General features: G+C 39.1%; 1 protein-coding gene across 5 annotated transcripts in view; it reads left to right on the forward strand.

Moving 5' to 3' along the window:
- PIP5K1B (phosphatidylinositol-4-phosphate 5-kinase type 1 beta) overlaps window positions 1-14,886 on the forward strand; it is a 283,009-nt gene that overhangs the window by 106,850 nt on the left and 161,273 nt on the right. For all 5 annotated transcript variants that reach the window (XM_081066583.1, XM_081066581.1, XM_081066584.1 and 2 more), the window contains exon 3: window positions 1,291-1,359. In XM_081066583.1, the coding sequence (XP_080922709.1) occupies window positions 1,291-1,359 (69 nt within the window). The remainder of the gene's footprint in view (window positions 1-1,290; window positions 1,360-14,886) is intronic.

Here is a 14,886-nt window from a genome sequence, read left to right on the forward strand (position 1 = left end):
AATGGAAAAAAATATTTTATGTAAAAGCATTGGAAGAAATCACAAAGGTAGTCAATAGTTTTGAGTATGAAAAATGTAAAACTTCTCTATGTCATAATTATAAAATAAATTAAAAGACAGGAGCGTGGAAAATATTAATAATGTGCTTGGAAACAGATAAATAATCTTAATATGTAAAAATCAATAAGGAAACCACAATTATCAATAACCATAATAAATAAAAATCAATAACTAAAACAGTAAGACCCCATTGGATAAATGGATAAAACAATAGAAAACTCAAAAGAAGAAATGCAAAGAGCTAAAAAGATATGCAAACAATGTTAACATTCACTAATAATTTTCAAGATGCAAATTAAAATTAAGAGATACTTTCTTATACTGTCAAAATAGAAAAGATAATTAAAACGACAGTCATTGCTAAGTGCTTAATGAAACCAGCTCCCACTTACTGCTGACTATGTAAATGGATATATTCTTCTTTGAAAGAAATTCAGCAGTATGTAATAAGAGCTTTCAATTTTTTAGTGGCCTAGTTATTTATAGGAATCTTGTCCAAGAAAACACTAAAGTTGAGCAAAGATAGAAGCATAAAATGATTTGTAGGAGCAAAACCCTTGGACTACCTCAACTATCCGTGAATATTAGCATTATTAACTACAGTATTAACACACACAATTTTGTTTACACAGTGGTATCTTGAAACTAGAAAAAATTTTTATTCTTACAGTGACATTTTATAACCATATAGGAAAATGCTTACTACATAAATGGTCAGGGAAAATGCTAGGTAACATGGTATAATATTTTTAGTATGAAAGTGCATATAACAAAAGGTGGAAACAAATATGCCAAACTGAATGGTGGAATTGCCCAAGGGTAGTAGAACTGAGTGCTTTTTTTTTTTTCTGATTAATGTTTTTTGGTACTTTCCAGATAGCTTTATAGGAAGTATCTATAACCAGAAGAACAGGGTTTTTTTAAAGGCTTTGTAGAAGAAACTGATATACATGATATAGGCTTGGACTTCCATAGCCTCTTTCTTGTAGAATATGGAGTAAAGTATACTACCAAAATGATTTAGAAGTAAAGATTTATTTTGGAAAGATTGGGAACACTGATTTTTTTCTTTTTTAAGTATTCTGAGAAATCTCTTCCTTTCTTGGAAATAATAGCAATAACAGCAAAAATGTAATTAATCGAAACAGATCCTCTAGTTAAAAATATTGTTAGCATACTGTATTTCAGAGTAGTGTTGTCAACTCAAAAAGGTACATTTTTCTCTTGTAGATGTCGTCTGCTGCTGAAAATGGAGATGCAGCACCTGGAAAACAAAACGAAGAAAAAACCTATAAAAAGGTGAGTATTTTATTTTCTTCAACTCAGAAAGAGGAGTGCTTTTATTGCTTAGACTGTTAATAGTTTGTTATAAACCCCTTTTTCCTCCAAAGCAGATATACCTAAGTATATCTGTAGTTTCCTGTTGTTGCTGTAATAAATTACCACAAACTGAGTGGCTTACACAGCACAAATGTATCTTAAAGTTCTGTATGCAGGTCAGAAGTCTAATGTGGGTCTCACTGGGCCAAGATCCAAGTGTCAGCAGTGCTGTGTTCCTTTTTGGAGATTCTAGAGGAGAGTCCATTTTCTTGTCTTTTCCAGTTTTTCCAGGCTATCTGTGTTCCCTGTATCATAATTCCCTTCCAACTTTAAAGCCTACAAAAGCTGACCTTTCACAAGCTATATCACCCTAATACTTTAAAAGGATCCTTGTGAATATATTGAGCCCTCCTGGATTAGCCAGGATAATCCCATTATTTCAAAGTTTGCTGATTATTGACCTTAATTTCCTCTGCAACCATAACTCCTCTTTGCCATATAACAACATATTCACAAGTCCCAAGGATTAGGATATGAACATCTTTGGCAGGCCATTTTTCTGCCGGTATACCAGATACTGTGATATAGAATATTAACAGAAAGTAGCTATTTGAAAACCCTTGTCATTCAAAAAAAGAAAGCCCTTATGGATGGATGAGCAGTTCTGTGTTCTGTATGCGAATCCTTTAATTGACTCACTACTTTCCACCAAAATTTTTAAATATTTTCTGCCTTTGATTTAAAAAAAAAATTTTTTTCTGAGATGAAATTCTGCCTCACTCCCTTCTAAGCCTCTCAGATTCTGTCTTCAGCCCATTTCACAAAAATCTCTTTCCAGTCTTCCCAGTGTATCGTACCACTCTTAGACAAATTCTTGGCTTCTAGCAACCAAGCTAACATTCAGAACAATTACTGGGTAATATATGTTCCCAAGTACCATGACTCCTGATTTTAAATTGGCTAAACATTTTAGCTTTTAAGAGTCTTTGCCTTCCTTTTCTCTTAGGAATAGGAGATTTGTGTATTGGAGATTTATTATCTCTTGACTTTTCCTTTAGCCTTTTACTCTTTAATGCATAGCTAGCAAGAAGTTCTGTCATGAAGTACGTGAGCCATCTGATCTGTCCACATATATTCAGGTCATGGAACTAATTTTTTTTTTGTTCCATTTTCATGTAGGAAAATATGCCCTTTTTCCTGGTGCATCTTTTCTTCTGACTTTTCTACTCAGTCAAACCTAGCAATATAAACAGAGAGGTTACCATCCAAAGTGATGATGTGGCTGGGAAGAATAGGGTGAAGATTCAAGTGCTCAGAAGTCATATGATGGGACATAAAGTTTGCGTATCTGGCCAAAGGCAACTTTAGACTTTATTTTTAGACACAGGTGGAAAAACAAATCCTATCTCATTTACTTAAGATACCTTGTAAATTCAGTCAAACATGAGAACAACATAGAGATGGTCTAACTGTCAGCCTGTCATTACTTCAGATCAGTTTCTGGGAGTTTCCTCAATCAGCATCAAATGCGATGCAATTCTTGACTGAATTCTAGCCTACGGCAGCTTTTTAGTGATGCAAAAGTAATAGAATATGACCGTGACGTGTAAGAGTTTGCTAAGTGTGCCCTGCCCAATCATTTAGTAAAGAAAGTTTTTCATACTGTTATAGCGATCATTCTATGATTAATATCTCTAGCACGATATTTGACTCAGCAATGCTGGGAAGGTTACAAACACGAAAAATCAGATTCTGAGAGAGCACAATTCCAACAAGTAAGAGAAGATGCAGGAAACGTAAGAGGACAAAAAAAGAAAAACACACCAAAAATTTTTAAAATGTGTGATGGCATGTGGATATTTTGATGATCTCTGATTTTAAAAGGAACGTAAGCAATGGAGGTGGAGGTATGTGGTCTCTGTGTAAGAAAAGCACCAAAAAGAGAACACGGTGCCTAGATTTCAGTCCTCAGTAAACACCGTGTTGATATGCACAGCAAGAAGGGACCACTTAGAGAAAGGGTCACTTTACTAACAGTTAAAAGCCCAGCTGAGCTGTTCAATTTAATTCTTCTCAATTATGCAACAAGATCCTCAAACTGGTAGTGTTCATGTTGGAGTTAGAAGACGTGATAATAAGAGTTACATTAGCTTTTGCAAATATGGTTGTCCCTGGGCCCAGATGAACCCTTTCCTAAATGAAAGAACTTGAAGCTAGAATAGGGAAACCACTGAGTATCACTTTTGAAAACTTGGAAGAAGGGAAACGTCAAAAGGCAGGAGATCAGCAAATATCGTCTCTGTTTTCAAAAATGAGGAAAATGTACATTTTGGAAACCAGATGTAAGACTGTTCCTTGGTGTAATTTGACATTGGGTTAGTAAACCTATGGTTTATGTGCCTTTAGAGAACAAACACATCTTTCACAAACCTGCAGAGCTTCATAAAGATATAGTTTGTCAAATGAACCACATTTCCTATTAAATTAGTCGCAGAAAGGAGAATGCTCAAGTTGTATAACTATGGATCTAACAGTACCTGGACGATTCTTGTGGCACCCTTTCAGACAAGACATGTGGATTAATTATTACGATTAGTGTGTTGGTACCTGGTTGAACTAATGTTCCCAAAGAATGGTAGTCTTGCTCCCCAGTCACTTAGTCTCTACCAGCATGATGCATGAATTGACCCTGTCCCTTACATGACCTTAATGAAAGCATAAAAACTGAGTTTTTCAAATACACAAATGACAAAAATCTGGGAATGATAACTGAGAGACTAGATGAGTGTCATCTAGGCCATGAACCTCTTCGTTAACTATTGTCCCTTTTACAAATACCTTTTAGTTAAATTTTTTTCCCCCAGTCCTGAAGCCCTGACCATGGTGTATGCACCTTTTTAATAAGGAGCTTTGATGACCCGTTGGGGTTTTGCCGTGACTGAAGCCAATCTGTTGGCCCCAGGTTAAGAACCCCCTGATCTGCTATGCTAGGCAGTGAGAAGGATTTCAAAGGAGTTTATAAGGAACTTACAGTCCAGTGGGGAAGGGAGGACATGAAAACAGTTTTAGAACACAATAGTCTGTAATAAAGTGTTCAAAAAAGAAGAAATTAGTGTGGGTTCGAGTAAATGAGCTGGCTTCGGCTTTCTGTCTCAAGCCCCAGATTTATTGGGCAGCTGCCAGCCACTCACAGAATCATAAGTCCTATGGTTTCCATGTGTTTTTAGGTTTCCATGTGTTTTTAGGGAACTCAATGTTCATGGAACAATGTTATGTGCTCTGAGTCTCAATTGTTTCACGTGATTATTTGGGCTGATTGCTTCTTGTTTTTCCAGTTGACAATTTCCCTAATTTATTATCAGCTCATGACAAGCCCAGGAAGAATAGCTAAAGTCCGTTGCTGAGGTTAGTGTCTTCAAGCTAATGGCTAAAATAAGAATTTTGATTATAACTGCTTAAGACAAACATGTTGCCCATTAAGATAGGCACTAAGGGCTGCTTGGTTGTGTTTACAAAGTGTAGTATTTCCGTTCTCAGTTCATTTATTGAGTGTCTTCCATAAGAGCTGTAAATGTAAAAGCCTACAGGAACCAGGCAGGTAACAAGGGAATGAAATAACCAGGGGGAAAGTGGTAACCAGGAAAATACATGCCTTCTGTAAAGGGTGCAGGTAGCACTCAGCTCCAGCTAAGAGAGCTTTGCAGAGTGCTCACTCAGAGTTGCCAGATATACTGGTTTTTCAAGAAACCAAAAATGTGAATTCTGATGTGAAATATTCCAATTTTGAAAGGATGGCAACTGATTCAAAAAATTTCAAAAACACACTCTGGAGTAAACAAGCCAGTATCGATCACCTCTGGCCCTCATGCAGGGGGCTATTTGCAACCTCCGCACTGTTTGGGCCAAGATATGAAACAGGAGGAGAAACACATGTAAGATCTGTTCCCTGCTTCCTATAACCACGGAATTTATTTAAGAGAAAAAATATGGGCCCACGTGAAAAAATTAATAATGACTCAAATTGGTATTAAGTGCCAAGACAGGTGACATTTCATTTAATCCTCTAGCAAGTTCTGACAAGCCCAAATCGCATTACAATCTTGGGGGGAAAGTCCTTTTCTTGGACTTGTTCATTAGCAAAGCATTTTCCTGGGATAAAAATTTCCTAGATGTCTCATTTCTTTTTGGAATGGCAGAAAATCTCACTCCTTAGGTGGCTGTGTTGATTTACCCGCTCATTTGTCCCAGTGACGTGAAATGTGTTGAGCACAGGCACGGAATCATGGATGAACATGATTTGTTGCAGGGACAGGAGAGCCTGGCCTAAACGCAAGTAAATGCGGCATTGGGGGCACATTGCGGATTTGGGAAGTATGGGCTGCCTCTAAGTGACAGCTAGTCTTGGGTGCTGCTTTGAGGAGTTTGTACTTTGTGTTCTGTACTGTCTATCAGAACTTTCTGCAACGATGGAAATGTTTTGTAATCTGCAATAATACAGTAGCCACAAGCTGCAAGTGGCTATTGAGTATTCAGAATGTGGTCAGTGCATCTGAGAAATGAATATTTAATTTTAATTTCAGTTGAATTTAAACAAGCACATGTGGCTAATGGCTCCTGTGTTGGACATCATGGTTCTAGGCAGTTAGGTACTATGACATTGGTTTGGAGATTAGTGATATGATTAAATAACAGCACAAATCACAATGAAGGATGAGCTGAAAGTTTCCAATCAGAGTAACTACTATCAGAAATTTTCTGCCATTGATGGAACTAGAGAAATTTGATATTATATATATTGTATAATGTATATTATATATTATATATTATATATTATATATTATATATTATATATAAAATACATTATATGTTATATATTATATACATATATATTTATTTATTTATTAACAAGGTGGTAAAGTTAGAAGGAAGCAGAAGGCAGGACATCAGTTCACTTTAAGAATGGTTTAAACTCAGGTAAAATACCAATGCCAGAGTTTTCTCTATTTTATATGTGAAGAAATTGCCTACCCCACCCCCATCCTTCCAAAACAAATAGATGACAGTGTGGTTCAATGATTTATCCCAGGTCACCCAGTGAAGACAGGCATTAAGAGGACATTGTCAGGGAGATGATTTAAATCTCCCACCATATGATGTCCTAAGTTTGTCCATCAGAGTTGATCAGTGTTTCCCAACCACCTGGACATGGACTGGCATGGGACATTTTTACAACCACCGTTAGATTTTCTTTCTGCCTCACTTCTCCACTCAAAAGTTGTCATTTCAGGCCTCCCGCCCCTTTCTGTCCTTCCATCCTGGCCCTGCCCACAGTAGACCACCACTGGGAGATTCAGGTTTTGGTGACTACTGCAGGCTGCCTGGGGTGTGGAGGTTGCCCGCCTTTGGTACCAACACCCCAACTTCGGGTGCGTCATGAACCTCTTTAACTGATTTCCACCCTGACAGGCAACCCGATGACAGTGCTTAGAATGCTGTAGTAGGAAACTGACCAGACTAGGACACAAACAGGGTCATTGACCCAAGTTCCCCAGTTTTTCCATTTTGCTTTATTTTATTTTTTAAGACCTTGGCTGTCATTCTTATTCCAGGGTCTCAGCCAGCTTCCTTCTCAATCGACGCAGGCAGCAATGAAGTGGCAGGGAGTCACGCCTGCCATTTACCCCATTACAGGGAAAGATGTCTTTTATGATTTTTTAAACCTGAGTGAGGTAATGACTCAGAGGAGGAAGCATTTATTTAAATACAAACTATTCTATAAAATATTCTGGGAAAATACATAGGCAACTGGTAACATTGGCTGCCTCTGGGGAGAAGCGGGTGGTGGGAATCTTGGTTTGGGGGAAACATTTCTGTATATACCGTTTATGCACGTTTAAGTTTGAACCATGCAAATGGTTTACATATTCCAAAATGGAATGAATAACATTTTAAGATAGGGGAGGAGATGGTTGGCGCATGTCCCATGCCCTGACCTCTCTTCCTTTCCTTCGGACTCTAGAAAGCAACCACTTGTCTAAAACAGGACACTTGCTTCCTGCCCTGGTGGAACTACACTCTATAGCTTCACAGAGATACCCTTGTCTGGGGGTGGAGTGTCCATATCATAAGTAGCCTTTGCACTGGTCTCTAGGAAGAGTGATCCTTTGGCATTACAAGTGTTCTTTCTCATTCTCTTAATCCGAAACACCCTAACCCAGTGGTTCTCCACCAGCGTCACTTTTGTCCCCCAGGGAACGTTTGGCAATGTCTGGACACATTTTTGGTTGTCACAGTTGGGGCCTGGTGCTATTGGCATTTAGGATGTAGATGCCAGCGACGCTGTATCCTATGGAATAGTGCGCAGAACAGATCACGCAAGAAAGATTTACGGAAATGCTGATAGTGGCAAAGCTGAAAAACCTTGCCCAAACCAAACTACCCCTTTAAGTGAAGGGTGGATGGGAGTCCAGCTCTTCTAGCTGTTAGTTATATAACCTCGTGCATTTTCCCTAATTGATCTGAATCTTTATTTTTCTCATTGAGGAAATGTAAGTAGTACCTACCCTGACTGACTTGTAGTGCTCTGAGGACCAAAGGATTTCGCACAGGTGAACGCATCCTGGGAAAGGTGGAATACCAGTGAGTGAAGCCACTGTCTGCAGTAGCAAAAGCCAGATTCCCTCAGCTTTAGATCTGTAATCAGATTAGTTCTGTTAGAACAGAGCGAGGCAGCCAGTGTGCCGGCTATCCCCAATGTGACAGGGGCTCCTGGGGAGAGAAGTCGCTTATCCTGGGGCTGGTTCCAGTCCGGCCTGGGTATGGGAGTGTAGACAGTGAGTGCTGGAACAGGACACGGTCCTTCCGAAGAGCAGCGGCTTTGGAAATAAGAGTGCAAACTGCACATCTAATAGTGAACGGCCATTAAGCAGCAAGGAGGTGAGCTGTAGCATTCAGAAAAGGGGAATTTTTAAATACTCCCATTAGACTTAAAAATATGTATAATCATATACTATTATCAGCCACCCTTCTGTTATTGTACTTACCATCCAGCCTTCTGTGCAGAGCTTCCCTCCAAACCCCCAGAGTCTCCATCAGATCACCTGTGCTTCTGTCTTCTTCCTCGCAAAGTTCTAAAGCAAGCGATTTCAAATCTGCATTTATGGCTTTTCAGCAAGATGTTGCAGGTAATTAAGCAAAAAGTAATGGACGACTTCAAATAGGAGAAAAAGCCGACCCTCCTATCAGGGAGTTCCCCTGAGTCCTTGATTTCCAACGTGACCTCTTTTAGCATTCACTTTGGAGGGGGCATCAGTATGTTGACCCCCCGCCCCCTGGTTTTGCTGCACTTCTGCATTCTGATTAACTATGGACTGTCTGCCTTTTAGTCCCGGATTCCAATAAATATCGCATTGGTGTCCCCAAAACACTCACTCTAGGAAAAAAAAATTCTGTACCCCAAACTTGCTGTGCAGCTTCTTTCAGGGGCAACAACAGCCAAGGCATTGCTGAGTTTGGTGTTAACAGCTGGCTGGCAGGCTGGCGTTTTCAGTGTTTCTGCAGCCATTTGCGCCGTCTGAGCTGGAGTTCCTGCTCTCAGGGCAAAATGTTGCTTTTGTTTCAAATGTAAAGGCTTAATATATACAAGCAATCTTCACGTCTCCCTGTTTAGCTGGGGTTCTGATGTGGTCGGCAGGCACTTTGTCCCAAGGCCCATGGCTTGGCCATTTTAATCATTGCCAGACTCCTTCCCTTGCCTGGATACTTAATCAATATTTTTAAAGGTAGCTTTTAAGCAGTTGCTTAAACACATAGAAATTTAAAATTCTGGAATTGTTTATTCTGGATTTTGAAAAAGACCAGCAATGTAAGTTAGGTTCTAGTCTTATATCTACTTAACAAACACTAACCACTAATAGGACATCAGCCATGTGTTTATTCAGAATTTTTGCTGTTTATGGAGTTAGAATCATTGGCTGCTGGAAGAATCTTATTTGTCAAATTATATTGAGTTTAGTCTAATCAGAAGCCTATCAATTCAGCAAATTAAAACATAATTATTACCAATCAGAAGCAATTTTGAAAGCTATATTTAAAAAAAGAGATAACATCTAGTATTAAGTGCTTTGCATATACCAGTCACTATTCTAAACACTTTAGAATTAATAACTCATATAATCTCACAACCCTATAAGGTAGTGCTAGTATTCCCATTTTACAGATGAGAAAACTGAGGTACAGAGGGTAAGTAACCTGCTCCAGGGTATACATCAGTGGCAGGATGAGGCTGGGATTTTAACCTCGACTGTGTCTCTCTGGGGTCTGTCGGACCCTAACCACTGTAGTGTTGTCTGAACGCTGTGATGCCCGTGTTATTAAAATGGAAAATTCTCAGTTATTTTCTAGTCTAGTAGGGGCCAGTGACATGGATAAACCCAGCCATTTTTGAGTGGGGGAATAAATGGATAGAATTCAACAAATTTAAAACATGTTTTCCCCAGTTCAGTGGGTCAAAGCCAACATTCCTCATCCAAAGTGTGTCTCCCCTATGAGTACAGAATCTGAACTATACCTTTCTCTAGAAAGTACATAGTAATTTCAAAATGAAAAACAAATCAATGCCTTGCACACTGTGAGAAACACTGGGAATAAAATGATAAGCAAAGCAATAATTTCAGAAATTTCTCTTATGCAGAGAACTCAAGATTGACAGTAAGGGCTGAGATCTACGTGGGGGGGTAACATATTTTGAACTGTGAGATTAGGAGAAGAGCATGTTTTCAAGTCCAACTGTTCTGTAGACTGTCACAGAAGGAGTAATAACTCATTAATAATCTGCCCAGTAGCACAAAGGGCCTGATAAAGCACAGGTAAGAGGCTGACTATTTTGGAAGCTCTGTTCCCCTGTGGGAATTGAGCTCCCCCAAACAGGACACCTGTACTTTCTGCCCGTTCTGGTCACTGTCTGTGCATGATGTGTCTGGGACTTTTATTATCCTACAAAAGGAAGAGGAGGCAGGAATTCTATCCACAGGAATTGGTGAGGACAGATGGAGAAGGGAGGCCCCAGGACTCGGGAACATCCATATTTTGCTATTACTTCCAAAGGCCCTCCTCCAGAGAGGTTTTTCTGTAATAAACAAAGCTGGCCAAGTCATTCCCTTATAATCTTCCACTGGCCTCTGTTACCTACAGAGAAAAATCTATGCTCTGAAGCACAGCGTATGCGTCGTTTACAGTCCTTTCCCAGTGGCCATGTCTTGACCCTTCTTCTCTTCCGTACACGCCCAGCTCCAGCCACATTGGCTGTGTCCATCCCTGTTGCTTTCTGTCCATTCTGATCGCTCTAGAATGTCTTCATTCCCAAAACAGCTCTGTCATTGCCCTTCTTCGCCCTCCCAGGTAGTGATTGTTCATCACTGCTTCCCAGGCCTCCCTCAGCAACCTGTACTTACCTCTGTTATATGATGGATGACTTTGTTTTGTAATAATTGTTGACAACCAATTGCCAACTGCACCAGGAGCTGCTGGAGAGCCTCTGTAGGGTCCCACCCAGTGCCTGGCACATAGCATTCAAGAGATGTATCACTTTTTTCTTCTTAATTCTAACATTGTTAGAGACGCTGCAGAGAGATATGTTCTTGAGCCTACCACTCCAAATCTGCAATCAGAGGTGAGATATGTTGGGAAAAGAAAGGGGAGGAAAGGGGTGGAATCTGTGCTTTGATTGTTTGAATTGCAGGAAGAACACTGAAAGAGCTGCTCAGTTCTGTCCTTTCACCTTTTTCTGTTTCGAAGATGGTAGTGATGATCTTATCATGGGTCAATGCGTGGCTCTGTGACAGTTAGCTATTAATAATATGGCATCTGTAAGTCCCTTGTCTATAGTTCCCAGGCTGCTTATGACCAGCCCCTCTTGGAAGAGCGTCGGCAGTGAATTTCAGAAGGCAGTCTTTTCTCAGCTCTGTAACTAAAAGGTTCTCATCTTTCTAGATACTGGCCCAATTAAAGGATGCCCCTAGATAGATGCCCGTAATTGTCAGGGAGGACCAGAATTTGGGCTCAGTGGGCAGCCCATTTCTCTAGCTCAGCCGCATAGTAAGCACCCTTTTCTTTGTAATGTGAGAGACTTGCTATTGCCAAGGAAGGAAGAGGAAATAATAACCTAGCAGTGTTAAAAGCAGCTACATCCCTCACAAAATCGTGGAGGAGTGTGGAATTTAAAGCTGTAACTCAGCACCTTAAAGGCAGACAGTGATGAGAGCACTGGCTCCTATGTTCTTCCTTCCTTCCTCACCAGCAGTTGCCTGAGAAGGGAGTCTGGCCAGAGCACTCAGGCTGGCTGTGCTACGTATGAGCTCAGCCTCAGGCGAGACAGTGTCTGAGCGGAGCAACGCCACGTGTGGTTTGAGTATTAAATCTGAGGATGTATGAGAAGGTACTTGGAAGATGGTAGTTGGCTGGACAAATACTAAATTGCTACTGTTATTGCTGGAGCCCTGCTCACCGCCAATGGAACGTAAGCCCAATGAGAACAAGGATTGTGCAGGCCAGGTAGAACTCAATGTTTTGTGAAGGAACAGATATTACCTTTACCTTCTCCATACTGGAACATTGCTGAAATCTGGAATTCCAAATGGCTTGGGACCCTATTCTGTCTTGATGGCAGTCCCCACTATTGAGTATTAAGGTGATAGATTGTTGTCCATTAAAGACACCTTACACACATACACACACCACTCCCCCATGTCCAGAAAGGGAAAACGCTTTCTTTCCCTTCTAACGTAAAAAATAAAGTAAACATTTTCTATTGTAGCTTTATTCATCTATCAGTGTCTGATTTAATTTGAGGAAACTCTAGTGGGCTTTAAGAGCCCTTTCTCCTCATCTGTCTTTACCCTCACATGGTCTAGCTGCTCTTCCTGGGCCAGTGAGATTCTCCAGGGGAAAATGAAATGTCATCTCTCTAAGGACAGAGTGCAAGAGAATGGCGTAAGGGTGTGTCATTGAAGATGGCAGGAGGAGGGAAGTTGGGGCTGAGCAGGAAACACCCAGCTTTGCGTCGCATGCATTTTTTTAAAAAATCATGGAAAAACTAAGTACAATCAGCACAATCCTCCCCCAAGATTATCTCCTTATTTTTAACTTATTTTAAACTTGAAGACAAATCTATTGCACCGTTTCCTCCCCTCCTATGTTCTGTGGAATATTTAATTTGAATATAAGTAATATAAATTAGGGATGTCTTAAAGTTGTAAATATAAAACAGATTTTGAAGCAGTGAAGTTGCATTTGTGAACAACATCGAAGGATGGAGTCTTTCTGAGATTCTATTCAGTAAGATGAAATCCTGTTTTTCAAGGAAGTATTCAATGTAAAAAGAGTGCTAAATTTCCATTTCCTTTCATAGTTTAGGGTATGCTAACTTCAGCTGCCTTCATGGTTACCTCCATACTTTTCATCTGTTCATTCATTTATTTTTAAGCAATTTTTTTGTTTAGCATATTGACGTACAGATTACTAGTTTTTAAATTTGTATTTTTTTGGATATGGTGTTTCAGGTGAGTTTGCTGGTGGGTGAGAAGAAACTACACAGCATGATGGATTGTTCTAGACAAGGAAAGGGTGTCTTGTCAGAAGCCAGGAGGCCACACAGAGCCAAAGTAGATGTGGTCATTCTCAGTGGGGCCTCCTGTGGCCCTCAGAATCCCTTTGGTGAAACACACAGTGGCTTGTGCACAAGGCATAGTCTGGCCAAATCTGGGGTACCTGGCCACAGCCCTGTTACTTTCAGGCTTCCCTCCCCGTGAAGGAAGAATTAAACTAACAATCTACTCTTGAGTAGGAAACATTACAGCCATTCGTGCCCTTCCTGCCTGTTGACCCAAACTCACCCTCGGTGAGGTCACGTGAACCATGAGCCCGAGAGCATTGGCCACCCAGTGGCCCAGGATGGCATCATTGTTCTCAGCTTTCCAAGGCCCTAGAATGCCATGTGTTCTCACTCAGTACATAAATCTGGGCACCTTCCTGTGTTAGCAGGGAATCAGCAGTGAATACGAAGGACTTGGCCTGTGACTTCACGGAACCAAGTTAAAGAGTCTGGACATTGTTAACACTGTTACTGAATTACCTTTCAAAAAAGTTATTCCATCTTAGACTCCCAGCTGATTTAGGGGAGGACCTGTTTTCCCAGCTCCTAATTAGCACTGGCCACTATTCTTTTTAAAAATCTTTGCCAGCTGGATAGGTGAAAATGCCTTAATTTTCATTTTAATTTGCATTCATTTTTATTCCTAGTAAGTTTGACCATATTTTTTAGATGATTTGTATTCATTTGTATGTCTTCTTTTGAGAATTATCTATGAATACCCTTGCTGTTTTATTCATAAGAGCTACTTAAGGGCATTGTATTTTTGTTGCAAATTTTCTTCTGGTTTTAAATTAGTCTTTGAATTTTGCTAACCGGTTTTTTGTTTTGTTTTATGTTTGGACCCAAGCTTTTATAAAGCCCAATTTGTTAATATTTCCCTTTCCCTAATAAGGCTTTTTTCTTTGCTCTCATTTTTAATTTTGTACTACTAATACCTTGTTTAAGTTATAATATTTGTAATGCAAGACTTTTTGTGGTATTCTTAATTTTTGAAAATTTTCCAGTAATGTTTCTACATTTATTACTCTAATTGAACGTTAGAATTACAAGATCATTTCCTTTAAAAGTATTTTTGTGTAATTTCTGCCGAAATTGTACTAAGTTTATTAATGAACTTAGGGAGAATTAGCATCTTTAACTTTTGGGTCATCACTTCCAAGAATGAAATACTTATTATATATTTTATTGTCTTTCATGTTCCTTAGTAAGTTTTTATTTACTTCATAGATTGTTGTCCCCATTTTTAGTTAAATATATTCCTGAGTAACTTATATGGGCATTTTTTGTTGTTACTGTTTTGAGCTTTATTTTTTTTCCTAATATGAATACAATTCTTTTTATTACTATTATTCATTATAGTGTTTTTTCAGCTGAGAATGTATAAGACCTTGAGTTGTATGAATTTATTTTGTAAACTGCCAACTTGATTTTTTCAAACTAGTCTGCTAGGTCCGTAATTGATTCTTGAGTAATTGTAGATAGCAGTTACATCATTTTTAAGTTACAAATTTTCTTCTTCTAACCAATATTTTTGTATTTGATTTTATTTTATTAGCTTGATCTTCCAAAACAAATATCAAAGAATCTTTGTTGTAAAAAGACAAGTCCTGCCTTGTCTTGTTCATGATTTTAAAAGACAAAAGTCTCTTGTACTGTTTCCTAGAGTACATTTTTCAGCACATACACATTATTAATAGATACATAAATAAAAATCCCTTGGTTAAATACATTGGAGAAGTGTCTCTCTAGTGCTTCCAATAGTATAGTGTTGATACTTAGCTCAAGAATTGTTTTTCATATTAAGAGTGTTTCTTTCTGACTCTAGTTTTACTGAAAGGTTTTTAAAATCTTAATGA

This window comes from Rhinolophus hipposideros, assembly GCF_964194185.1.
Source record: "Rhinolophus hipposideros genome assembly, chromosome: 11".
In the NCBI taxonomy this organism is placed as follows: Eukaryota; Metazoa; Chordata; class Mammalia; order Chiroptera; family Rhinolophidae; genus Rhinolophus; species Rhinolophus hipposideros.